The sequence below is a fragment of the Hyperolius riggenbachi genome, chromosome 8 (genome assembly GCF_040937935.1).
Source record: "Hyperolius riggenbachi isolate aHypRig1 chromosome 8, aHypRig1.pri, whole genome shotgun sequence".
Classification (NCBI taxonomy): domain Eukaryota; kingdom Metazoa; phylum Chordata; class Amphibia; order Anura; family Hyperoliidae; genus Hyperolius; species Hyperolius riggenbachi.
The window spans coordinates 36,094,239-36,120,566 of record NC_090653.1 but is presented as its reverse complement, the minus strand read 5'-3'; the positions used below and the strand labels follow the sequence as shown (position 1 = coordinate 36,120,566).

The following is a 26,328-nucleotide window of genomic DNA, read 5'->3' as shown; positions in this document are numbered from 1 at the left end:
AGACAGAGTTCTCTGCGACTTTGAAAGTCAGTCATGGAGTTCAATGGCTCTTTTGCATAGATAACAACTGGAGTTTCTTAAAGAGACTCTGTAACAAAAATTGCATCCTGTTTTTTATAATCCTACAAGTTCCAAAACCTATTCTAATGTGCTCTGGCTTACTGCAGTACTTACTACTATCACCATCTCTGTAATAAATCAGCTTATCTCTCCCCTGTCAGACTTGTCGTCCTGTGTCTGGAAGACTGCCAAGTTCTTCAGTGTTGTGGTTCTGCTATGCACTCCCCCCTCCAGGCCCCTCTATGCACACTGCCTGTGTGTTATTTAGATTAGTGCAGCTTCTCTCTTATCTTTTACAAGCTGGATAAATCGTCCTCTGAGCTGGCTGGGCTTTCACATACTGAGGAATTACAAACAAGGGCAGAGCTGTCTGCACTATGCAGGAAGAAACAGCCTGACACTTCAGTGCATGAGAGCAGAAGGGGGAAAGAAACACACAAATGATATCTTGAGATTCAAAAGGAAGGGTGTATACAGCCTGATTGTGTATGGATGTATTTTCTATGTGTGGACATACTGTACATCAACCTACTTCCTGTTTTGGTGGCCATTTTGTTTGTTTATAAACAAACTTTTTAAAACTGTTTTTAACCACTTTTAATGCGGCGGGGAGCAGCGAAATTGTGACAGAGGGTAATAGGAGATGTCCTAGGGGGACATCTCCTATTACCCTCTGTCACAATTTCGCCGCTCCTCGCCGCATTAAAAGTGGCCACCAAAACAGGAAGTAGGTTGATGTACAGTATGTCCACACATAGAAAATACATCCATACACAAGCAGGCTGTATACACCCTTCCTTTTGTATCTCAAGAGATCATTGTGTGTTTCTTTCTCCGTTCTGCTCTCATGCACTGAAGTTTCAGGCTGCTCTTTTCTTCTTGCAAACAGCTTTGCCCTTGTCTGTAATCCTCAGTATGTGAAAGCCCAGCCAGCTCAGAGGACGATTTATCCAGCTTGTAAAAGATAAGAGAGAAGAGAGAATCTGCCATAATCTAAATAACACACAGGCAGTGTGCAGAGAGGGGCCTGGAAGGGGGAGTTCATAGCAGAACCACAACACTGAAGAACTTGGCAGCCTTCCAGACACAGGCCGACAAGTCTGACAGGGGAAAGATACATTGATTTATTACAGAGACTGTGATAGCAGAAAGTGCTGCAGTAAGCCAGAACACATTAGAATAGCTTTTGGAACTTGTAGGATGATAAAAAACAAGATGCAATTTTTGTTACGGAGTCTCTTTAACTCCTCTTGTACTGGAAACAATGTCTCTGCTCCTAATTTTTTATTTCTTAGCTGTACTACACCTACAAATCATTATATCATAATTTTGTTTTCAGCTCTAAGTCGCTTGAAGTCCCTCAGAGTATCTCTGAATGTCACATCCCTCAGCAGTTTAGGGGAAAGCAGCGTGTTTTGGGTTGTGGGAGAGAACCAATACAAACAGGAGGAGAACTTCATGGAGGTAATGTCCTGGATTCCAACCATGGACTTCAAGGATATCTGGGCTACTGAGGTGGCGGGAGATAAGCTTTACTTACCTGGCGCTTCTTCCAGCCCCTAAAAGGGGAGCCTTTGCCTGGTGCAACCAATCAGAATCCTTGTTTCACAGTGGCGTAGCTAAGGAGCTGTGGGCCCTGATGCACGTTTTACAATGCCCCCCCCCCCCAAGCACGCTATACATTACAATTGATACGGCGCACCAAACCCTGCCAATGACAACTACAGTGTCAGAGGTGCAAGGAGGGGATGGGGAACAGTGTGTTAATGATTGACACTATTCAAAGTATCTATAGAAGTCATTATTATGAGCACAGGACCAATAGAGAGCTAATACTGTAGTTGAGGGAGGGCCCTTTGGGGCCCCTCTGGCCCAAGGGCCCCGATGCGGTCGCTACCTCTGCACCCCCTATTGCTACGCCCCTGTTGTTTCAGTCAAAAGCTGAAAACATGACCATTGCTTCAGTCTACAGCTCAAACATAATTGATCGCTCTGAGCAAACCCTCCACGTTTGCTCATTTTTTTGATTTGCGAGCCTCAGAAATTCTCTAATTCACTAAGCTTCAGTTACAGAATCAGCATCTGCTGAAGGATTAATGTGTGTTACCAAGACAACTAATAAGCTTGTAACAGACATTGGCCTAGTGTACACAGACCTTCAGTGCAACTGTAATAACAACATTATTCCAGGTCCAGCACTGATCAACTGCAGGTCAGTCAGAGTATGAAGGGATTTGATCATTCTGGAGGTCACAGGTCTGTATATCAGTTTAAGTTCATGTTGCCCTCAGAAACTGAAGTGAAGTCCTGCACTGAAGTCCATGTACAGTATAGCCCTGAGGCCAGGGGCTCACTGAGGGCAGCCCAAGCGCTTTGCATTTTTGTGGCATGATTTCAGCTGTGATTGCGAGTGCTGTACAGTTTACTGTCTGCGATTGTACAGTACTTGCATTTGCAGCTGAAATCGACTTGCGTTTTTTTTTTTTTTTTTTAAACAAAGTTTGAACTACCTGCCAGGTCTCCCGAGGTTCCATGATCCATCGCCCCTTTTTATGAAAGTGGAAGAGGCTGCGTGCCAGAAGACGTTTGGAACTGACCTCGGTAGACAAGGCAGGTAGTTAAAACTTTATTTAAAAGAAGAAAATCACCCACAGCTGAAATCGCTATAGTGGGCCCCTAGCTTGGGATACATCCAGAGTAGTGGACCTTTGAATTCAGCTTAATATCAACATTCAATATAAGATTGATTTCAGTTCCGGCTGCTCTTTAAAGTCAGATACTCAGTCTGGGCTATGGGTACACAAAGCTTTGTCAGTTCAGGTTGACCTCAATTTTCCATTGGTTGGCATGTCTTGGGCATGAACTGAAAGAGAGTCTGAAGCGAGAATAAATCTCGCTTCAGACCTCATAGATAGCAGGGGCATGTGTGCCCCTGCTAAACCGCCGCTATCCCGTGGCTTAACGGGGGTCCCTGATCCCCCAAATCCCCTCGTTTCAGCGGGGGAGCGCTTCCTGGTTGGGGCAGGGCTAACCGCCACAGCCCTGCCCCACGCGCGTCTGTCAGCGCGTATCTCCGCCTCTCCCCGCCCCTCTCAGTCTTCCTTCACTGAGAGGGGCGGGGGAGAGGCGGCGATGCGCCGCTGATAGACGCGACTGGAGGCAGGGCTGCAGCGGTTAGCCCTGCCTCCAGGAGCGACCAAGTCAGCGGCCAAGTGTCGCAGTGGGGGGTTTGGGGGTGAAGGGACCCCAGTTTAGCGGCGCTATAGCGGCGTTTTAGCAGGGGCACACGTGCCCCTGCTAACTATGAGCTCTGAAGTGAGATTTATTCTCGCTTCAGAGTCTCTTGAACAAAGAATAAAAGCAAACTGCACCAACAAGTCTTTGTATATTTGGCCTAATACTACTCTTAGGCTTAGACCTATGAGGCTAGCGCTATGGTTGAGAATCCTCTTAGCATTTATTGTAACTTCCTGGTCTATATGGCGGCCATTGCTCCATTCTCAGTAACTAGAACCCACATGTGCTAGCACTGCTGTAATGCCCTACCAGTGCGAACGGCTAATTAACTAGGGCTGCACTTCAGATAAAGATTCCAAAAGCTGATTGCTAGTTCTTTATAAATGTACAGTATTTCTTAGGGGCATAGGGGGCCTACACGCGGCATTCCTGTTGAGATACAAAGTATTTTGCGTGGGCCAACTCCTGCAGGATAGCAGTGACTAACTTTTAGACCCTGAATATTCTGGCAAGCAAATGCTATGTCATTTTAATGAGTCAGTAGCCAACATATGAGTCAGGTGACACCTGGTCAGAACACACACCTTTTTTCTTCAGTTTGCTGCCTTATCAATGTATATTTTTAAACAAAAAAGTCCATAATATTCCATACTCATACGACAGTCAGCTCTTTACAGCCCTCAGCACACTGACATTTACGGGAGGATGGGACCAACTACACAGGCTGGTAGATGAATCAGTCCATCTGATTACTGCCATCAGAAAAGCTGATGGCAGTAAATTACTGAGCAGCCGTCATGATGCTGAGTAAAGGGAACAATTTCAACTCTTTGCAAAGACCCTCTTTAGAAAGAAGCAGCAGTCAGAGGAGCTGCCAGACTGTAGTTATTATCCCATCCAGTGTCGGACTCGGGGGTGAAAAAGCTCAGGAAATCCACCTGCTGACCAAGCTGCAGTAACCCTGTGTTATCACTCCCAATAGGAACCTGCAGCAAGATTTCACTGTGAGCAGCTGACTACTGCTGCTTGGCCAGCAAGTGGATTCCCTCAGCTTTACAACAGTCCAGTCTGACATTGATCCCATCGCTGTTCAGTTGGACGCAGGGTTAGCCGAAAGACAGCTCACTCTGCTCCCACTGAAACTCTGGTGATACCTTAAATACTATTCTCTCTCAGAATTGTAGCAACTCCAGGAAGACACGTTTTTCAGGGTCTGGCTATTGCCAATACACACATTACAGGGGTTTCTTGAGAGATCCGCCTGCGCTGCTATAGACCGTTTAACATTACAGTGTATGGCGGCCCCAAGTCGGGCACAGCGTGGTGCGGAGATGACCTGATCCGCTGCCAGATGTCACCACCTGGCTATTCAGAGTCCTGAATCATCAGAGAAGCTGCTTGCAGATGTCAGGCAGGTGTTTGGTCTGGTGTATAACGGACAGAGACTGCAGTGCTCCCGTCTTCCATGGTACTGTGGAAACAGTAACAGTTATTTACTTTCATCGTCTTTACAATACCAATTAATGTCTCTTTAAAGTGTGACTGTACTCAGGGTTGGACGAGGCAGAGAGGCTCCAGCCTCAGAGTGCAGTGTAGGAGGGGGCGCACAACTCACTCAGCTATCATTCCCCTATTGTGTTTGAAGCAGAGAGGAATAAGAAAAGGGTGTACATGGCAGTGACTGCAAGCCAGATAACTAGAGATTAAAGGGGGGGGGGGGGACGCTGGGGCACCTCTTAAGGTGGCCATACACTGGTCGATTTGCCATCAGATTCGACCAACAGTTAGATCCCTCTCTGATCAAATCTGATCAGAGAGGGATCGTATGGCTGCCTTTACTGCAAACAGATTGTGAACCGATTTCAGCCTGAAACCGATCACAATCTGTGGTGGTGGTGGTGCTGCCGCCGCTCCCCCCGCCCGTATGCCCGCATACATAACCTGCTCCGCCGGCGCGAATCCCCGCTGTCACTGCTGTCTTCTCCGCTCTGGTCTCCGGCATGCTTCACTTCTTCCTCTACTGTTTAAACTCCCTGCCGGGCAGGAAGAAGTGAAGCATGCCGGAGACCAGACCAGATCAGAGCGGGGAAGACAGCAGTGACAGCGGGGATTTGCGCAGGCGGAGCAGGTAATGTATACCCTCTGTATTGCGTCGGTCGCCGGGCATTCAAACGCCGCTATCGACGCACTCCCGACCCGCCGGCGATCGAGAAAAAACTTCCGCACGGACGGATAGTCCGGAATCGGCGGGAACGATCGATTTCGGATGGAAATCGATCGTTCGGTCAGCGGTGTGCGCGCGATTTCACAGCCGATTCGATCACTGTGATCGAATCGTCCGTATACCGGCGGGAAAATCGTTAGGTGTATGGGCCCCTTTAGTCTAATAGAATTAGTGTGTGACGGCTGGGGTGGGAGGGATGGAGGGGCACACTTTGGTGTCTCAGCCTTGGGTGATGGAGGACCTTGTCCCGGCTCTGACTGTACTGTGTTTGGTTCAAACTCCTCACTATGCAGCTATGGCTTCTACAGCTATTGCTATGCCCCTGGTAACAGTGTACTCCTATTACCTGAAAGTGTGGTCACAATCCCTGTGAGTTTAGACTTAATCCCTGTGACTGCAGTCCCAGTCCCTGTATGTGTAATTCCAATCCCTATGCTTATGGCTTCAGCCCCTGCCTGTGTGGTCTCGACCCCTTTCAAGTGTTGTAAATCATGATTTCATCCAGTAATGATTGGTCAGTGGGAGAAGCAGTTGCTCAGCTGAAAAAGCTGGATTTACCAGATATGCATATTAGGAATTGAGATCTGGAACTTGATTGGCTGTTGCAGGGGCGTAACTAGAAATCACAGGGCCCCCCTGCGAAACTTTGGATGGGGCCCCCTCTCGCCTTCTCTCCGTGCCCAGTCTTCTCAAGCATCACTACAGTACACAGCTCTTGGGGAGGGATAGAGAGGTCGGGGCTCAGCGCTGTACACAAGACCCTGCTGCCCAGTGCCCACTGAATAGGGACTGTCTACAAATATTTGTCTGCAAAACTTTGTATGATTCCTTATCAGTGGCTGAGCAGATACAGTCATTAGAACAACTGAGCAAAGATCGGAAAATGTTTTCTCTCCTTGCCCTTAGTTGTCAGTCTGTCAGGACAGGGCCCTCTGTGGCCTCTGGGCCCCCCTGCAGCTGCATCCCTTGCAGGGTCTATTGTTACGCCCCTGGGCTGTTGGGGTAAAAGGCAGACAATGCTGCCCCCATGTCTGAAGCTTCGAGACTATAATTGGATACTTACACTCAAACCTTCAGCGGCTTGTTGGCTTAGTCAGACGAGGCCTCAGAAGCTGCAACACATAAACAATGGTCACCATGGCTACCAGTCACTGCTAACACTGCTACCAGAATCATCCAATCACACACTCATTACAGGCTGTCTAGAGTAGAACTCTGGATAGCCCTCAATCAGTATGTATGCATTGAAAAGCAATTTAAATGATTTTAAATACTCTGAAGAGTACCTAAGGTAAAAATGATGGAGGTTGGGGGGATGGGCTGGGGGAGGTGTCAGGGTTAAATACTTACCTGTACTGAAGTTATCCCTCCAGGCAAGAGATTACACCGCCCCCAATGTGAATGCCGCTGAGACTCTGGCCACTCCCATCTACGTTGCCGCAGCCTGCCCACAACTCAGTTGATGGCTGCTGAGCTGGGGGCAGGCTGCAGCAACACAGGAGAGGGGTGGAGCATCACCCTTGACCTGAAGATGTCGGATCAAGTAAGTATTTAACCCTGGCACACCAGAAATCAGGCTGTAGTTACTGTTCTGGCCCACCAAGTGTAGCATAGCATCACCCACAGCTTGCCCATCATGCTCTGAGCCTGGAAACCTTCAATTGCCCCTTAAAGAAGAGAAAGCTTCTATATTTACACCCCTGTGGACTTCACTTCAGCACAAAGGCATAGACACTTGTATCTGGCAGTTTGCAGCTGAACGTGGAAAAAAAAGGGATAGCATTAAAACAAATACATAAGCAGTTAACTTTGGCACACAGCTTTTTTAACATGTATGTTATAAGTGTATATCACTATTATTTTTGCAAATTAGGGCTTGTAATTATTGATAAAGTATAAAGAAACAAAACCAAAAAAATACACCTTTATTTCCAACTAAATATTGTCACCATACATTGTACTAGGAATATCATTAAAACATTGCAATAACCGGGACAAATGGGCAAATAAAATGTGTGGCTTTTATCTTCTGTAGCACATTTGGTTTTTGTAATGGTTGAAAACTGGAAATAATGAATTTTTTTTAATTTTATTTTTTCGAGTAAAGCGATAAAGTTAATGGCGAATAAGCATGATGTGTGAAAATTGCTCTGGTTTTAAGGGGAAATAACCTATGGTGGGGAGGTGGTTAAACCATACACTAACCACGTACGTATTTTGTAATTGTGCTGCTGTATGTTGTGTTTGTACTGTGAGTTGAACTTCTCATGCATCTATGTTACTTACTATTGTCGTTTTTGTACTCTGTACAATGCTAGGGAAGATATTGGAGCTATGTTAATAAACTAATAGTAATACTAATACTCATATTATGCATATTTGGTAGATGTCAGTGTTATACTATATTAGTGTGCGTATGACCCAGGTCATCAATAATAATGGGATGATGTAGTCGCTGGTATATTAGGGTACACCCATAATAGGGAACTCACTGTTGGTGCTGCTGTATTCAGTGCTGTTAGTCTTCCTCTCTGAAATAAGCAGAAGACACGAAATCAGGAACAGAAAGCAGAAATGTGGCCCAAAACCCCCTATCACATAATAAATCAACATCTGTGCTTGTTGTGTAAATGGGACATTTTCTACCAGACACACCGCGGCTTGTTACAGGCTGTGCACAGAGCTGGTAATTCAGCTGCTAAGGGAGAAAGTATTTGTTCATAAAGAGGAGTCTCCCTTCTTCTACTGCACTCTCTACAGATATAACCAATGCAGCTGGTGGGAGGAGTTGGGAACTGCAAAGCAGTAATCTGGCCAAACAGAGTCAATGGAGTTGACTCACAAAAGGCCGGTAACATTGCCCACTGCGCGGCAATGATACTGCCCGGCACTGAAAATAGTAACGCTCGCCGTGGCAATATTGCGACTAACGTTACCACAGCAATGCGTGTACACGTGGTACGGAAATAGCGTTCACTACTTCCTAACGCTTGGTACACTGTTTACGTGCGTTGCTGCCATAACGCTTGTTTTCTCGCCGCAACGAGCATTACATTTTTGAGTACCACGCAGCAACATTATCGCACAGTGGGCAATGTTACTGCCCGCTTGTGAACCAACCCTATTTAGGCCTTGTTCACATTGCGTTCCGTCTGCGCGTCCGTCCGCGGTGGGATTTTTTGAGGCATTTTTTTCCAATTCCCTGCGCTTGGGTGGGCAATTCGTTTTTGTGGTTAGCGGTTTCCGACGCGTTTTTCCTGAGCGTTTTGGTAATTCACTCCCTGACGCAAGTCAGGAAGTGAACTCTTTGATCCGGAAAATAATAAATACAATATATTTATTCTTAAAAACATGAACACAATCGCTCCACAAAGCGATTTTGTGAGCGTTTTGCGTTTTTCCTATACCTTCCATTGAGGCGAAATCACCTCAAAAATGACTCAAGCACCGCTTTACAAAGCGAAACGCAAATGAGCCGCTCATATGTGAACTATCTCATACAGAATCGTGTGAACGCTTTCAGGGCAATTTCGAAAAATCGCTGCGCTTAAAAAAATAACAAAAACATCTGCAGTGTGAACAAGCCCTTAGAGATATAAGAATCTGGTGGTGACAGATTATATATATATATATATATCTCTATCTATCTATCTATCTATCTATCTATCTATCTATCTATCTATCTATCTATATATATATATATATATATATCCTCAGTAAAAACTATACCAGAAAGAGGTCTAGCATAAGAGTACAATAACTTCAGAAGGCATGCTCCCCAAACATTTAAAAGGAAACCTAGGTGAGAGACATATGGAGGCTGCCATATTCATTTCCTGTATTGTTTATAAGGAAATAAATATTTCATCCTGTATATATTTTCATCCTGTATATATGTCTCACCTCGAGTTCGAGTTCCTCGGATTCCTCTTTTAAGTGTAATATATTGAAAACAATGTAATTTTAGAAGGCAGAACTTTGAACATCGCTGCATACTGCTACTTTCTTTTTTCCGATTTTAGTTTTACATTAATTTGCCCACAAAATTAAATACAAACTATAACCAGGCACACGCCACTCTTACACTTACTTTTATAGACAATAACGGTAATAACGAGAAGTGCCGGAACAGCAAGGCCACCAATAACAGCACCACTGATCACTGTGAGGGAGGGGCCATTGGCTGATGGGTCTGTAAGAGATAAACATGGTGGGTAAATGAGACACTATAGAGATCATACATGACACACTCTGTACAGAGCTGAGGAACATTTCACTGCTATAGAAATATAATAAACAACATATACTGGGGAATAAAAAAAAATCTATATTGGGTTGTAGATCCATGGATGTGTGATGTGTATACAGCTGGCAGAGAGTAAAGGAATACAGTAGAATCCCTTTATAGTAAACTCTGAGGGACCAGGAAAAGTAGTTTACTATATCAGAAGTTTACTAAATCAGAACTAGTCATTCATTGTATATTTATACAGATGCATTTGCTGGGACCTGAGCAGGGATGGTCGTAGTCAGCCAACTTCGCTACACTGGAACTACGCGTAGTTTTCCGCAATTACGCTTCGCCAAACTACGGCTTTGAAATCAAATATTCGTTTCGTATGCATTTCGTAGACTACGCGTTAAAATACGCAGTTACGTGTAGTGCGAAGCGTAGTGTATGCGGATGCTTATGCCTGTATGCAGGACATTTTACGCATGAATTCCTCTGTAATTACTTGTACCGGGAACTCTTCTATGCATACATTCCCCTTTCCAATGCGTAAATTTGTACGCATACAAACGCATGCGGAAAAATTGACGCGAGTAACGCATATCGGTACGGAAGCGTAGTTTTCAAAACTGCATCTACAAACTACGATGCATAGATGCGAACTACGATGCGTAAATTCGCACTGGCGTAGTTTCTGCTCATCCCTGGACCTGAGGACTGAGTTTACTGTATCCGGAGATTTACTATATCAGAGTTTACTAGAACGAGATTCTGCTGTAATAAATAAAGGCGGCCCTGCTTCTTAAAAACTGGTACTATTCCAGGAGATTGTTTGTAAACCGAATGTAAGTTAATTTTTGTGTTATACATAGTGAAACATGGATAAATTATTTACTTTTAGATCCTGCCACAGCATTAAAATTGATCTGGACGTTGGGCCTTTTGTTACACGTTGGCTAAGCTAACTTTCCTCCTGAGTCTCACAGGAGGTATTTTTTTTTTAATGCCGTATCAAAAAGACCCTTTTAACCCCCCCTCCCCCCACCTCCCTTTAACCTCCGTAATAAATTACTGGAAGGTACTCACGTTCAGTGGTTACAAAACGGCCCACACTGTCACCCCTACACCATCATGTTATGTACAGTGGTGTGAAAAACTATTTGCCCCCTTCCTGATTTCTTATTCTTTTGCATGTCTGTCACACTTAAATGTTTCTGCTCATCAAAAACCGTTAACTATTAGTCAAAGATAACATAATTGAACACAAAATGCAGTTTTAAATGATGGTTTTTATTATTTAGTGAGAAAAAAACTCCAAATCTACATGGCCCTGTGTGAAAAAGTGATTGCCCCCCCTTGTTAAAAAATAACTTAACTGTGGTTTATCACACCTGAGTTCAATTTCTGTAGTCACCCCCAGGCCTGATTACTGCCACACCTGTTTCAATCGAAAATTTCACTTAAATAGGAGCTATCTGACACAGAGAAGTAGACCAAAAGCACCTCAAAAGCTAGACATCATGCCAAGATCCAAAGAAATTCAGGAACAAATGAAAACAAAAGTACTGTAATTGAGATCTATCAGTCTGGTAAAGGTTATAAAGCCATTTCTAAAGCTTTGGGACTCCAGCGAACCACAGTGAGAGCCATTATCCACAAATGGCAAAAACATGGAACAGTGATGAACCTTCCCAGGAGTGGCCGGCCGACCAAAATTACTCCAAGAGTGCAGAGAAAACTCATCCGAGAGGCCACAAAAGACCCCAGGACAACATCTAAAGAACTGCAGGCCTCACTTGCCTCAATTGAGGTCAGTGTTCACGACTCCACCATAAGAGAGAGACTGGGCAAAAAACGGCCTGCATGGCAGATATCCAAGGCGCAAACCACTTTTAAGCAAAAAGAACATTAAGGCTCGTCTCAATTTTGCTAAAAAAACATCTCAATGATTGGCAAGACTTTTGGGAAAATACCTTGTGGACCGACGAGACAAAAGTTGAACGTTTTGGAAGGTGTGTGTCCCGTTACATCTGGCGTAGAAGTAACACAGCATTTCTGCAAAAAAACATCATACCAACAGTAAAATATGGTGGTGGTAGTGTGATGGTCTGGGGTTGTTTTGCTGCCTCAGGACCTGGACCTTGCTGTGATAGATGGAACCATGAATTCTACTGTCTACCAAAAAATCCTGAAGGAGAATGTCCTGCCATCTGTTTGTCAACTCAAGCTGAAGCGATCTTGGGTGCTGCAGCAGGACAATGACCCAAAACACACCAGCAAATCCACCTCTGAATGGCTGAAGAAAAACAAAATGAAGACTTTGGAGTGGCCTAGTCAAAGTCCTGACCTGAATCCTATTGAGATGTTGTGGCATGACCTTGAAAAGGCGGTTCATGCTAGAAAACCCTCAAATAAAGCTGAATTACAACAATTCTGCAACGATGAGTGGGCCAAAATTCCTCCAGAGCGCTGTAAAAGACTTGTTGCAAGTTATCGCAAACGCTTGATTGCAGTTATTGCTGCTAAGGGTGGCCCAAACAGTTATTAGGTTCAGGGGGCAATTTCTTTTTCACACAGGGCCATGTAGGTTTTGAGTTTTTTTTCTCACTAAATAATAAAAACCATCATTTAAAACTGCATTTTGTGTTTGGTTATGTTATCTTTGACTAATAGTTAACGGTTTTTGATGAGCAGAAACATTTAAGTGTGATAAACATGCAAAAGAATAAAAAATCAGGAAGGGGGCAAATAGTTTTTCACACCACTGTATTTGTTTTTTGACAACTGTGGCGCTGTGCAATATGACCAGACATCTACACTTTGGTCTCATCTCTCTCCAAAGGTCACTGTCCGAAGTTTTGTAGTTTGTACAGATGCAACTTCACATTCTTTTCAGCAAAGCCGTGGAGTTGAGGAATCAGAGTAATTTTTGGGCACTTGGAGTCGGTGGTTACATAAACTGAGGAGTCGGAGTTGGATGATTTTAGTACCCACTCCATAGCCCTGCAAGGAGTCGGAGTCGAGGAGTCGGAGCAATTTTGGGTATCTGGAGTGGGTGGTTTCATAAACTGTGGTGTTGAATGATTTTTGTACCAACTCCACAACCCTAGAAGGGACTTTCTCCTAACAACCCTTCCAAACAAACCATAATTGAACTTTAACATTAAGGTCTGTAGAGTCTGAAATGTGGCTCTTGGGTTTCTGTAATTTCTTTAAATATTGCACAGTCTGATCCTGGGGTAAACTTTCTAGCATGCCCACTCCTGGGAAGAATGGCAACGGTCTTGAATGTGTTTCACTTTGTACATATTTTTTCACTGTTGCATTATAGACTTCAGATTGTTTAGACAAAACCTTATAACTATTATACAATTGACGGAAAGCAGCAACTGCTTATCTATTGCCTGGTACACACCATGCGATTTCCCGTCAGATCGACTGGTCAAAACCGTCATTTCCAGCAGGTCCGATCAGATTTCCAGTTTTCTGGATGATTTTCGGATCACTTTTATACAGAATCGATCGGAAAATCAGACTTGTTGGAAATTATTGTTTCAACCCATCGACTGGAAATTGCATGGTGTGTACCAGGCATAAAATCATTGCTGAGGACTCTCCTCCTTAGCATTATGCTAACACACATCTGAAGGCTCCCAACAAGCAAACTTCTAAACCCTCTTCTCTTCTTTTATAGAACCAGTCACACTTGTTATTGGTGAATTAAAGGACATCCAAGGTGAAGATAAACGAATGAGAAAAACAATTGTATCTGTCGTCTTTCTCCTAAAAATTGCCTTTTTTTTTTAGATATCCCACAGTTTTATTTTATACTAGCAAAGAAGCTCGCCCATTAAAAAATGGGCGCTAGGCTACGGGCGCTGCAGACCCCCCGCCCCGCAGCGCGAGCACAGATGCGGCCCGCTCGCCCATCCTCCCCCGCTGTCCGCAGTATATGCACACAGGGAGATGTTGCTTGCTTGGCAGTTGGAAAAAGCTGTTATTTCCCACAATGCAATGAGGTTCACAGACAGCAAACTGTCAAGTCTGGAAGCAGGGACACACGCAGAGACACAGGACGCAGAGACACAGGGGTTTTATTATATAGGATTTAAATCTAGTTTTTACGTTTTTACTGTTTTATTGTCTTTGCACAACGACACCTTCACTGAAGTATGATAGAGCTCAAATCTCTGAATTATTGACCCTTTTTATCTCTTTCCAGCTCTCGGAAGCAATTTTACAGACAGGAAAGTATTTTATGGCTGTAATTACTTATCAGTGAGGGTTATGCTATAGTCTGACCCAGTCCAACCCGTCCCGACCCGGACAGAAACTGTCACTTGCATACCTGATGTTTAACACTTTCAGGCAGATAAAGAGAAAAAGGAATACAGCATAGTTATTTCTGTGCAGGGGCGTAGCAATAGGGGTTGCAGAGGTTGCAACAGCATCGGGTCCCTTGGGCCAGAGGGGCCCCGAAGGGCCCTCCCTCAACTGCAATATTAGCTCTCTATTGATCCTGTGCTCATAATAATCACTTCTATAGATACTCTGAATAGTAGTAGCCATTAACAAACTGCTCCCCATTCCCTTCTTGCACCTCTGATATTGTAGTTGCCATTGGCAGGTTTTGATGTGCCGTATCAACTGTTATTTATAGAGTGCTTGGGGGGCCCCATTTTCAAACTTGCATCGGGCCCAGAGCTCCTTAGCTACGCCACTGTTACGATGACCTGTTACACGCTACGACAGCGAGTAACAGGTCATGTGTTGTTGTTCATCTCAGATTGTATTTTTTGTATTTTTTTTTTCATTTGTTAAGAATGTAATGATATATATATTTTTTTTAATTTCCTGATACACAAAAACTGGGGTATCGGGAAATATTCTCACAAATGTACAGACTGATGCATAAGACCTAACAGAGAGTCAGCTAAGGAGCGAAGACTTAAGAGAGTTTTGGAACATATGCACCCTGGCTAGATACCACTTACCCCATGGGACAGTGAGTGTCTCCTCCAGGCTGCTGTGCTCCACATGGCAGGCGTAAGTGTCGCCCTCCCTTGTTGGCACTTCCACGCTGACTCTGGTCTGATAGGTGCCGTCAGGATGGGGGAGGATGGGACTGGCTTCATCTGAAGGAATATGGTCCTCTCCATTCCTCACCCACTTCACATCCACAGCTCGGGGGTGAAACCCGTACGCCAGACACTGAAGTCTTGTCACCCCGTCTGGCTGCTGACGGCCCCACACCTTCACTTCTGGCCGCACTGACAGGAGAGAGAACACAGTGATAATCTGCTGGGGGAACAGAAGGGGGCGCTGTGTGTGCTCTGCACTGACAGGAGAGAGAACACAGTGAGGGTCTGCTGGGGGCACGGAAGGGGGCGCTGTGTGTGCTCTGCACTGACAGGAGAGAGAGCACAGTGAGGGTCTGCTGGGGGCACGGAAGGGGGTGCTGTGTGTGCTCTGCACTGACAGGAGAGAGAACACAGTGAGGATCTGCTGGGGGAACAGAAGGGGGCGCTGTGTGTGCTCTGCACTGACAGGAGAGATAACACAGTGAGGATCTGCTGGGGGAACAGAAGGGGGCGCTGTGTGTGCTTTGCACTGACAGGAGAGAGAACACAGTGAGGGGCTGCTGGGGAACAGAAGGGGGTGCTGTGTGTGCTCTGCACTGACAGGAGGGAGAACACAGTGAGGGTCTGCTGGGGGAACAGAAGGGGGCGCTGTGTGTGCTCTGCACTGACAGGAGAGAGAACACATTGAGGGGCTGCTGGGGATACAGTAGGGGGTGCTGTGTGTGCTCTGCACTGACAGGAGAGAGAACACAGTGAGGGTCTGCTGGGGGCACGGAAGGGGGCGCTGTGTGTGCTCTGCACTGACAGGAGAGAGAACACAGTGAGGGGCTGCTGGGGGAACAGAAGGGGGCGCTGTGTGTGCTTTGCACTGACAGGAGAGAGAACACAGTGAGGGTCTGCTGGGGATACAGTAGGGGGTGCTGTGTGTGCTCTGCACTGACAGGAGAAAGAACACAGTGAGGAGCTTCTGGGGGCACAGAAGGGGGCGCTGTGTGTGCTTTGCACTGACAGGAGAGAGAACACAGTGAGGATCTTCTTGGGTTGCTGTTTGTGTTTTACTTATATTAACTCTCGTCATTACTGCTTGTCTGCTTCCATAGTTATTGTCCCTCTGCACTCCATCTCATCACTGCACCTTGTCTGATCCCATAATCACTATTCCCCAGTACACTCTCGCATCACTGCTGCTTGTCTACTTCCATAATTACTTTCCTCAGTAGTACTGTCTTGTGTCATTGCTGCTTGCATAATTATTGTTCCCAAGTACTCTAGCTCATCATTGCTGCTTTTCTTCTTCCATAACTACATCATCTTAATGCTCCCTCTTGTCTCTGCTGCTTGCTTAATTACCGTTCCTCAATAATCCCACTCATCACTACTGTTTGTCTGACTCCACAATTATGGTTCCTTAGTACTCCATTATGTCATTGCTGCCTGTCTGTCCCATTATTTCCTCTTATTATTGCTGCTGGCCCTTCAGTCCTAGTAAATTCCTGTACAGCCACTGACAGCTGCCCCCGAATGTATGCACGGGCATTTTTCGCTTTGTGAATGTGTGAGGGCACTTTTTTGGTTATTCTGTGAATCCTCCTCAGCATTATATGTATGGTGTATAGTGTATCGTTACCTCTCTTCTCCAGATCTTCCCTCCCATTGCTGATGTATTTCTTCAGCCAGCCGATACAGTCTTTTTCTAAATTGTTCTTCCATATGTCTTCCATTCCCCGCTCTGGCCTGTTCCATGCTTGTGTGGTCATCTGAGCCTCGTTCTTGGCCGGGATGAAGATCCATCTCTTTGTGTCCATGTATATGATCTCTGTTCCATCATATCCATACTGATTATACACCTCAGTGCTGCCATCTTCTCGTAGCTGGCATCCGTACATATGCTGGTAATTATGGATCCCTGCACACGGCAAAATAACATGTTACATAGGACCAACGCATATAGTGTCACGTGTACAATCTGTGGTTCATGAAGACTGATCTGGAAACACATTAGATTGGTGTAGGGATGTATTTGGCTAAAAGTGGACATAGCCGTATATAGTAAATAGTGTTTCGATTTACAATTCTTAACATAAAGCATTTCCACCTTTAGGTGCATCCCACAATGTCTTCCCAGCTTCCAATCATTTCAAGGTTCCCAAAGCCCATGTATTGCATCCAGTTTTCAAGTGTTCTGCTCATCAAGAATAAATTCCTTTAGACTAGTTTTGTAGGCCATCCTGTAGCATGTATCTAATTATCTAGGGGGTCCTGTAGCAATGCCTAGTTATTAAGGGGTCCTATAGCATGTGCTTAGTTTGGAGGGTAATCTTGTAGTATGGTTCTAGTTTTATAGGGCATCATGTAGGATGTACCTACTCCCTAGTTTTGTAGGGTGTCCTCTAGCATGTGCCTAGATTTTTAGGAATCATGTAGCATGTGTTTAGTTTTGTAGGGGTTCTGTAGCATATCCGTAGTTTTGTAGGGCATCCTGTTGCATGCAGCTAGTTTTGTAGAGAATCCTGTAGCATGTACTTGGTTTTGTATGGGATCCTGTAGCATGTGCCTAGGTATGTGGGAATCCTGTAGCATGTGCTTAGTTATTTGGGAATCCTGTAGCATGTGCTTAGTTTTGTAGAGAAGCCCTGGTTGCACAAAAAAAGTACACGTATCGAAACATGACATTCCTAAGGCCACGGTTTGGCACACAGACCCAGGTATGGGCACTGATGTGTGCAAGTCACGAGCCTGAGCAGGTGAATTACCCTGAAACCTCTGTTAGGTAATATAGTAGTGACTGGCTGGTGCTGGTAGTGCTCCACGAATGGCCTGTGTGCCTGGAGAACATAACTGCAGCAAGCCGAGAGAGGTTGTGCAGTATGTATTGTGCAATGTTCTGATGTGTGCTCATTCTTTCCTGTCCTCAAGTACCTTCCATGGCATTTCATAATCACATATTGGACATATTCATTGGGAGTGGGACATTCCCAGTAATTATTTACTTCATGGAATTCAGCCATAGAATATAGAAGGAAGTAGAAGGATATCAGCAGCAAGTATTCTGCTCGCCAAGAATGAATTCCTTTATGGGGACACTGTAACTTGAGCCTACTTTTGTAGGCCATCCTGTAGCATGTGCCTTATTATCTAGGGGATCCTGTAGCAATGCCTAGTTATTGAGGGGTCCTATAGCATGTGCTTAGTTTGGAGGGTGTTTTGTAGGGCATCCTGCAGCATGGGCCTAATTTTGTAGGAATCATGTAGCATGTGTTTAGTTTTGTAGGGGTCCTGTAGCATGTGCCTAGTTTTGTAGGGGGTCCAATAGCATGTGCCTAGTTTTGTAGGGGGTCCAATAGCATGTGCCTAGTTTTGTAGGGGGTCCAGTAGCATGTGCCTAGTTTTGTAGGGGGTCCAGTAGCATGTGCCTAGTTTTGTAGGGGGTCCTGTAGCATGTGCCTAGTTTTGTAGGGGTCCTGTAGCATGTGCCTAGTTTTGTAGGGGGTTCAGTAGCATGTGCCTAGTTTTGTAGGGGTCCTGTAGCATGTTCCTAGTTTTGTAGGGGGTCCAGTAGCATGTGCCTAGTTTTGTAGGGGGTCCAGTAGCATGTGCATAGTTTTGTAGGGGTCCTGTAGCATGTGCCTAGTTTTGTAAGGGGTCCAGTAGCATGTGCATAGTTTTGTAGGGCATCCTGCAGCATGGGCCTAGTTTTTGTAGGGGGTCCAATAGCATGTGCATAGTTTTGTAGGGGTCCTGTAGCATGGGCCTAGTTTTGTAGGGGGTCCAGTAGCATGTGCCTAGTTTTGTAGGGGTCCTGTAGCATGTTCCTAGTTTTGTAGGGGGTCCAGTAGCATGTGCCTAGTTTTGTAGGGGGTCCAATAGCATGTGCCTAGTTTTGTAGGGGGTCCAGTAGCATGTGCCTAGTTTTGTAGGGGGTCCAGTAGCATATGTCTAGTTTTGTAGGGGTCCTGTAGCATGAGCCTAGTTTTGTAGGGGGTCCAATAGCATGTGCATAGTTTTGTAGGGGTCCTGTAGCATGTGCATAGTTTTGTAGGGGTCCTGTAGCATGTGCCTAGTTTTGTAGGGGTCCTGTAGTATGTGCCTAGTTTTGTAGGGGTCCTGTAGCATGTGCCTAGTTTTGTAAGGGTCCAGTAGCATGTGCCTAGTTTTGTAGGGCATCCTGTTGCATGTAGCTTGTTTTGTATGGGATCCTGTAGCATGTGCATAGTTATGTATGGGAACCTGTAGCATGTGCCTAGTTATGTGGGAATCCTGTAGCATGTATTTGGTTTTGTATGGGATCCTGTAGCATGTGCTTAGTTTTGCAGCTTAGGTTTGGATTTTTATACTATCCTCTAAAGAGTTAAATGTGACATCACCTGAGGGGTGTATCTTGATCGTGTCATATCAGTCTATCACCTGTAGAAGATCACAGGAGCCAACTATTGGCTCCTGTGGTCATGTGACTGACAGGACACTGCACAGACGTAGATGCAGCCTGCCTGATAAGGACCAATACTTCAGAATGAGGTAATATGTCCCTGGTATGTTCTAGCTGAATATGTTTTCGGTTTTCGCTGACCATGTTTCTATTCTGTTAGGAATTGTTTATACATCCCTAGACTGAATGTCTAGGCCCAAGCCTGATAAATTGTTCTATGCCCTTGGTGAAATATAAACTATTGTTTCTAGAAAATGTCTCTTAAAGAGAATCTGTACTCTAAAATTCTTACAATAAAAAGCATACCATTCTATTCCTTATGTTCTCCTGGGCCCCTCTGTGCTGTTTCTGCCACTCCCTGCTGCAATCATGGCTTGTAATTGCCAGTTTTAGGCAGTGTTTACAAACAAAAGGCATGGCTTCTATCTAGAGTGTGATAGGCTTGAGAGTTGCTCAGTCTCTGACTCATACAGAGCTTGGAGAGGGTGTGTATAGCTTCTGCCAATGACAAGCAGTGCAGCACATTCCACACATTCCAGCCTCAGCCGACAGAAGAGAGAAGATTAGATCATATAACAGAGATAACACAGCCACTGTGCAACTAGAAAAGGCTGCAGTAACACAGACCACATTAGAACAGGTATAGGAACTTATAGGCAGTGTTGCTCGGATACCTCATTATCCTATCCGAGTTTGGTCGAATTCGGATAGTAAACTATCCGAATTCACTCGAAGTTCAATATCCGATTTAATCGAATATCCGATTCGACCTCGGATATCCGACGTCACTATCCGAGTCTGTATTCGAGTAAAATATTCGAGCTGGCCTTAAAGCCAGTGTTTACCAATTTCAAAATAAAAAAGTCAGATACTCACCTAAGGAGAGGGAAGGCTCGGTCCAAATGAGCCTTCCCTCTCCTCTCCCGGTGGCCTCGGTGCTGCGCTGGCTCCCCCGTACGCGTCCGCCGCCGCAGGGACTTCGGAGGTCTTTGGGAGCACTCGGGCTTCCGAAGACGGGCCGCTCCATACTACGCATGCGCGAGTGCGTCATAGAGGGCGCTCGCGCATGCGTAGTATGGAGCGGCCCGTCTTCGGGAGCCCGAGTGCTCCCGAAGGCTTCCGAAAGCTCCCTTCGGCATGCGGAAGTGGCAGTATTTGACCGAACTGGTCGAATAATGCCACGGGGGATCCTGCGCGGGACCGGGCACCGGGAGAGGAGAGGGAAGGCTCATTAGGACCGAGCCTTCCCTTTCCTTAGGTGAGTATCTGACTTTTTTATTTTTAACTTGGTAAACATTCACTTTAAATAGCTTGTAAAACTTGTATTGGAGGTCAATGATGCATGAAACCACCTTTTTTATGAAGAAAAACATCTAGTGATTATGTGGTGATGTAGTAGTTATAAAAAAGGTATCAAAAATAGTAAATTAACTTCATGAAAAGTGTTTGCATGAGAAGGTGTGTCCAAAATGGTTGTTGTAACAGTCTTCATTTACGTCGTCTTCATCTTCTTCTTCTTCTATATCTTCTTCTTTTTCTTCTTCTTCTATATCTTCTTCAATTATCTTTTTCTTCTTCTATATCTTTTTCTTCTTCTATATCTTTTTCTTCTATATCTTTTTCTTCTTCTATATCTTCTTCTTCTTCCTCTTCTTTTATACCTTCTTCTTCTTCTTCTATATCTTCTTCTTCTTCCTCTTCTTCTTCTTTTATGCTTTCTTCTTCTTCTATATCTTCTTCTTCTTCTTCTTCTTCTTTTATACCTTCTTCTTCTTCTATATCTTCTTCTTCTTCCTCTTCTTCTTCCTCTTCTTCTTCTTCTTTTATACCTTCTTCTTCTTTTATACCTTCTTCTTCTTCTTCTATATCTTCTTCTTCTTCCTCTTCTTCTTCTTTTATACCTTCTTCTTTTATACCTTCTTCTTCTTCTTCCTCTTCTTCTTCTTTTATACCTTCTTCTTCTTCTATATCTTCTTCTTCCTTTTCTTCTTTTTTAACACCTTCTTCTTTTTCTATATCTTCTTCTTCTTCCTCTTCTTCTTCTTTTATACCTTCTTCTTCTTCCTCTTCTTCTTTTATACCTTCTTCTTCTTCTATATCTTCTTCTTCTTCCTCTTCTTCTTCTTTTATACCTTCTTCTTCTTCTATATCTTCTTCTTCTTCCTTTTCTTCTTTTTTAACACCTTCTTCTTTTTCTATATCTTCTTCTTCTTCCTCTTCTTCTTTTATATCTTCTTCTTCTTCTATATCTTCTTCTTCTTCTTCTATATCTTCTTCTTTTATATCTTCTTCTTCTTCTAGATCATCCTTCTTCTTCTTCTTCTATATCTTCTTCTTCTTCTTCTTCTTCTATATCTTCTTCTTCTTCTATATCTTCTTCTTCTTCTTCTTCTTCCTCTTCTTCTTCTCTATCATTATATTATGTGTCTTGGTTTTCCTTTCTTTTGTAATATTTTTTTTATACTTCATTTGTGGAAATATTTTATTTTAATAACACCATAGTTATATTTGTGTTGATGGCATAATAGGTAGGTAGTGGCACATTGCAAGCCACAGCGCCTTTTTCTGTGTACCCTGGCGGTGGTAAAACACAGACATCAGCAGGAGGAGGAAGTAGTTGCAGGTTTGCAGCTATTTGTAGTGTGTGGTAATAGTCGGTACTCGGTAGGAGAGTGGGTGGGCAGGTGGCAGCAGAAAATAGTTCTTCTTCTGTTCTCCCTGGCAGTGGTAGCAGCACACAGACAGCAGAAGCTCAATGCAGCTACAGGAGGAGGAGTAGTGTGTGTCAGGCAGTGTGATGTGACTGACATAATAGGCCCTGGTTCCTAGCGGTGGTACCAGGGCTGTAAATAAACAGCATGAGGTTCCAGACAGCGGTCGTGAAGCCCACATTGTGTCCAATACACAATTGGGACAGCACAGTTTTCAACCCGGACACCTCTAAATTAATTACAATTTTTTTTTTCAAATTAATGCAGCTATTGTTGAGCGTAATAGCTGGTGGCGCATGGGCAGCAGCACCTTGTAATGTGTTCCCTGGCAGTGGAGACACACAGACAGCAGGAGGAAATATAACAGCAGGCAGCGTGAGGAGGATAAGTGTGTGGCAGACTGGCATTTGGCAGCAGGCAGGAGGGCAGGCAGCGAGACATAATAGGCCCTGGTTCCTAGCGGTGGTTCCCGGGCCGTAAATACACAGCATGAGGTTCCAGACAGCGGTCGTGAAGCCCACATTGCGTCCAATACACAATTGGGACAGCACAGTTTTCAACCCGGACACCTCTAAATTAATTACAATTTTTTTTTTTCAAATTAATGCAGCTATTGTTGAGCGTAATAGCTGGTGGCGCATGGGCTCGATGGACGTATGTCTTTTTTCAACCAAAATAACTATGTAACTATGTAACCTCTAAATTAATTACAATTTTTTTTTTTCAAATTAATGCAGCTATTGTTCAGCGTAATAGCTGGTGGCGCATGGGCAGCAGCACCTTGTAATGTGTTCCCTGGCAGTGGAGACACACAGACAGCAGGAGGAAATATAACAGCAGGCAGCGTGAGGAGGATAAGTGTGTGGCAGACTGGCATTTGGCAGCAGGCAGGAGGGCAGGCAGCAAGACATAGTAGGCCCTGGGTCCTAGCGGTGGTTCCATGGCCATAAATACACAGCATGAGGTTCCAGACAGCGGTCGTGAAGCCCACATTGTGTCCAATACACAATTGGGACAGCACAGTTTTCAACCCGGACACCTCTAAATTAATTACAATTTTTTTTTTCTTCAAATTAATGCAGCTATTGTTGAGCGTATTAGCTGGTGGCGCATGGGCAGAAGCACCTTGTAATGTGTTCCCTGGCAGTGGAGACACACAGACAGCACGAGGAAATATAACAGCAGGCAGCGTGAGGAGGATAAGTGTGTGGCAGACTGGCATTTGGCAGCAGGCAGGAGGGCAGGCAGCGAGACATAATAGGCCCTGGTTCCTAGCGGTGGTTCCAGGGCCGTAAATACACAGCATGAGGTTCCAGACAGCGGTTGTGAAGCCCACATTGTGTCCAATACACAATTGGTACAGCACAGTTTTCAACCCGGACACCTCTAAATTAATTACAATTTTTTTTTTTTCAAATGAATGCAGCTATTGTTGAGCGTAATAGCTGGTGGTGCATGGGCAGCAGCACCTTGTAATGTGTTCCCTGGCAGTGGAGACACACAGACAGCAGGAGGAAATATAACAGCAGGCAGCGTGAGGAGGATAAGTGTGTGGCAGACTGGCATTTGGCAGCAGGCAGGAGGGCAGGCAGCGAGACATAATAGGCCCTGGTTCCTAGCGGAGGTTCCAGACAGCGGTTGTGAAGCCCACATTGTGTCCAATATACAATTGGGACAGCACAGTTTTCAACCCTGACACCTCTTCATTTTGAGAAACGTCAGTCTGTCCACAGACTTGTGAGACAGACGAGATCGCTTCTCAGTGGCGACTCCACCGGCTGCACTGAAGCAACGTTCTGACAGTACGCTGGAAGGGGGGCAGGAGAGCACTTCCAGGGCGTACGGCGCAAGCTCGCTCCAGATCGGCAGGTGCTTGACCCAATACTCCATGGGATCAACAGGGGCCACGCTGTCAAGCCCGCTGAAGGACCCCATGTAGTCAGCCACCATGCGGGTCAAGCGCTGCCTGTGACTGGAGAAGGATGCTGCTGCAGGCACCTCCTCTGTAGTCCTTGGCAGCTCTACACTCATGTAGAGCTCTTGGCTCAGAGACAGCAGGTCTTTGGTGCGTGTGCGCTTGCTGCTGGTGGATGCAGGCAGCAGCACCTGCTGCTGCCTCTGTGCTGGCTGGACAGTGGGGGTGGATGTCTGAGGGAAGGCTTCCTCCAAGCGCTCAACAAGGGACAGCTGCAAATCCCTCATTTGTTGCGCACGGTCTCCTCCTGCAGGCAGGAACTGGCTGAGCTTCCCCTGCAGACGTGGGTCCAGCATCATGCAGATCCAGATGTCCTCCCTCTGCTTCATCTGGATCACCCTTGGGTCCTTGCGCAGGCACCTCAGCATGTGCGCTGCCATTGGGAAGAGTCTGGCCACGTCTGTTGGCACATCATCGGCAGCCCCAGAGCCGACAGTGCTGTCCTCCTCTTCCTCTGCCCCCTTCACCTCATCCTCTCTCCACCCCCGCACCAGTCCAGCTGTGCTCTGCTGCTCCCCCTCATCAGCAGCAAGGTCAGGGACCTCCACCAACTCCAAGCCCTCCTCCTCCTCAGAAGTGGCCTGTGAAGCTGCCTGCAGCTCCTGCTGGTCCAAGGCTGCCGCTCCCTCTTCCAGCAGTGCATACAGGGCCCTGTCCAGCACACACACCAAGGGGACCCACTCGCACACCATTGCATGGTCCCTGCTGACCATGTTGGTGGCCTGCAGGAAGGGTGCCAGGACTGAGCACACCTGCTGCATGTACCCCCAGTCCTCTGTGGAGATGATGGACGGGAGGTTGGTGGCGGCACGCCCAGTTGCAGTGATGGAGGCAACTGTTGCACGTGCAAGGTACTGGCTGACAGCCTGCCTCTGTTCAACCAGACGCTCCAACATCGCCAGGGTGGAGTTCCAGCGAGTTGGAACATCGATCATGAGCCGGTGCTGTGGCAGGTGCAGCTCCTTCTGCACCTCTTCCAGGCTCGCTACGGCTGCAGGCGAGAGCCGGAAATGACGCACGACCTTCCTTGCTGACTCAAGGAGTCGGTCCATCCCCTGGTAGGTCCGCAGGAACTTTTGGACTACCAGGTTCAGGACGTGCGCCAGGCAGGGGATGTGGGTCAGGTCTCCCCTGCTGATGGCAGCAACCAGGTTTTCCCCATTGTCGGACACCACCTCTCCGACTCTGAGGCCTCTGGGGGTCAGCCAATTCCTCTCCTGCTCTCGGAGTTTGGCCAGGACGTGGCTCGCCGTCAGTTTGGACTTCCCCAGGCTGACCAATTCCAGCAGCGCTTGGCAGTGGCGGGGCTTCACGCTGCTGCTGAGGCGGGGGGTTTGGGCTGGTGTGCCGGAGGATGGAAGCGGATCAGAGGAACCTGCTGCTGCTCCGCTGACCCTGCATGGTGGCACCACCCACTGCGTTGTTGGTGCTGCTGCTCTGACAGTGCCCGATGCTGCTCCCCCTCCTCACCCCCTTCCACCAAGCTGACCCAATGCACGGTGAAGGACAGATAGCGGCCTGTCCCAAACCGGCTGCTCCACGAGTCCATGGTGACGTGGACCCGTTGACCCACCGCGTGCTCCAGCCCTCTCCCGACATTGGCCATCACAGAGCGGTGAAGTGCAGGGATGGCCGTGCGTGCGAAATAATGTCGGCTGGGGATTAGCCAATCGGGGGCTGCACACGTCAGGAGCGCACGCATGTCGCTCCCCTCCTGCACAAGGGAATAAGGCAGGAGTTGGGAGCACATGGCCCGTGCCAGCAAGCCGTTCAGCTGACGCACGCGACGGCTGCTGGGAGGCAGAACCCTGACCACCCCCTGGAAGGTGTCGCTGAGCAGGGTCTGGCGACGCCTTTTGCTGGCACGGGAATCACTGGAGGGAGCAGAGGAGGCCACTGAGGACTGGCTGCCAGAACAGGCAGGAGTTGCAGAGGGAGGAGGAGCAGTGCGTTGCTGACACACTCCTGCTGGTGCTGCTGGAGGAGGTGGAGGAGAGCGGGTGGCTGCTGCCGACGGCTTCGCAGTGGTGGCGGGTCTGCCACTGCCAGCTTTCTTCAACTTCACGAACTCCTCATACTCGTGAAAGTGTTTCCCTGCAAGATGGTTGACCAGAGAGGTTGTGCCAAACGCAGAGGGCTCCTTCCCTCTGCTGAGCTGCTTGCGGCACTGGTTGCAGGTGGCATACTTGCACTCCAAATATGGCAGGGTGAAAAAATTCCATATTGGGGAGGTGAAGTTGCCCCTTCGGCTGGAAGGTGCTGCTGCCGCTGGTCTCCCTGTGGTGTTTGGGGGGGGGGTTTCTTGGTGCGGCTGGTGGTGGCACTGGCAGAACTCGTCTCCTGATCAGCACGCTGTGTGGCCTGCATACCACGCCCACTCGTG

General features: G+C 46.4%; 1 protein-coding gene and 1 long non-coding RNA gene across 2 annotated transcripts in view; one reads left to right on the top strand and one right to left on the bottom strand.

Moving 5' to 3' along the window:
* LOC137528722 (uncharacterized) overlaps positions 1-13,507 on the top strand; it is a 35,987-nt gene extending 22,480 nt beyond the window's left edge. Inside the window, exon 3 of the long non-coding RNA XR_011023459.1 lies at positions 13,447-13,507. This is a non-coding gene — a long non-coding RNA (uncharacterized lncRNA). The remainder of the gene's footprint in view (positions 1-13,446) is intronic.
* LOC137528720 (class I histocompatibility antigen, F10 alpha chain-like) overlaps positions 3,215-26,328 on the bottom strand; it is a 35,123-nt gene continuing 12,009 nt past the window's right edge. The window contains exons 3-8 of the mRNA XM_068250231.1: positions 16,461-16,739; positions 14,747-15,022; positions 9,612-9,713; positions 8,014-8,052; positions 6,585-6,633; positions 3,215-4,768 (exon numbers count right to left, since the gene is read on the bottom strand). Of these exons, the coding sequence (XP_068106332.1) occupies positions 6,611-6,633; positions 8,014-8,052; positions 9,612-9,713; positions 14,747-15,022; positions 16,461-16,739 (719 nt within the window). The 3' untranslated portion in view covers positions 3,215-4,768; positions 6,585-6,610. The remainder of the gene's footprint in view (positions 4,769-6,584; positions 6,634-8,013; positions 8,053-9,611; positions 9,714-14,746; positions 15,023-16,460; positions 16,740-26,328) is intronic.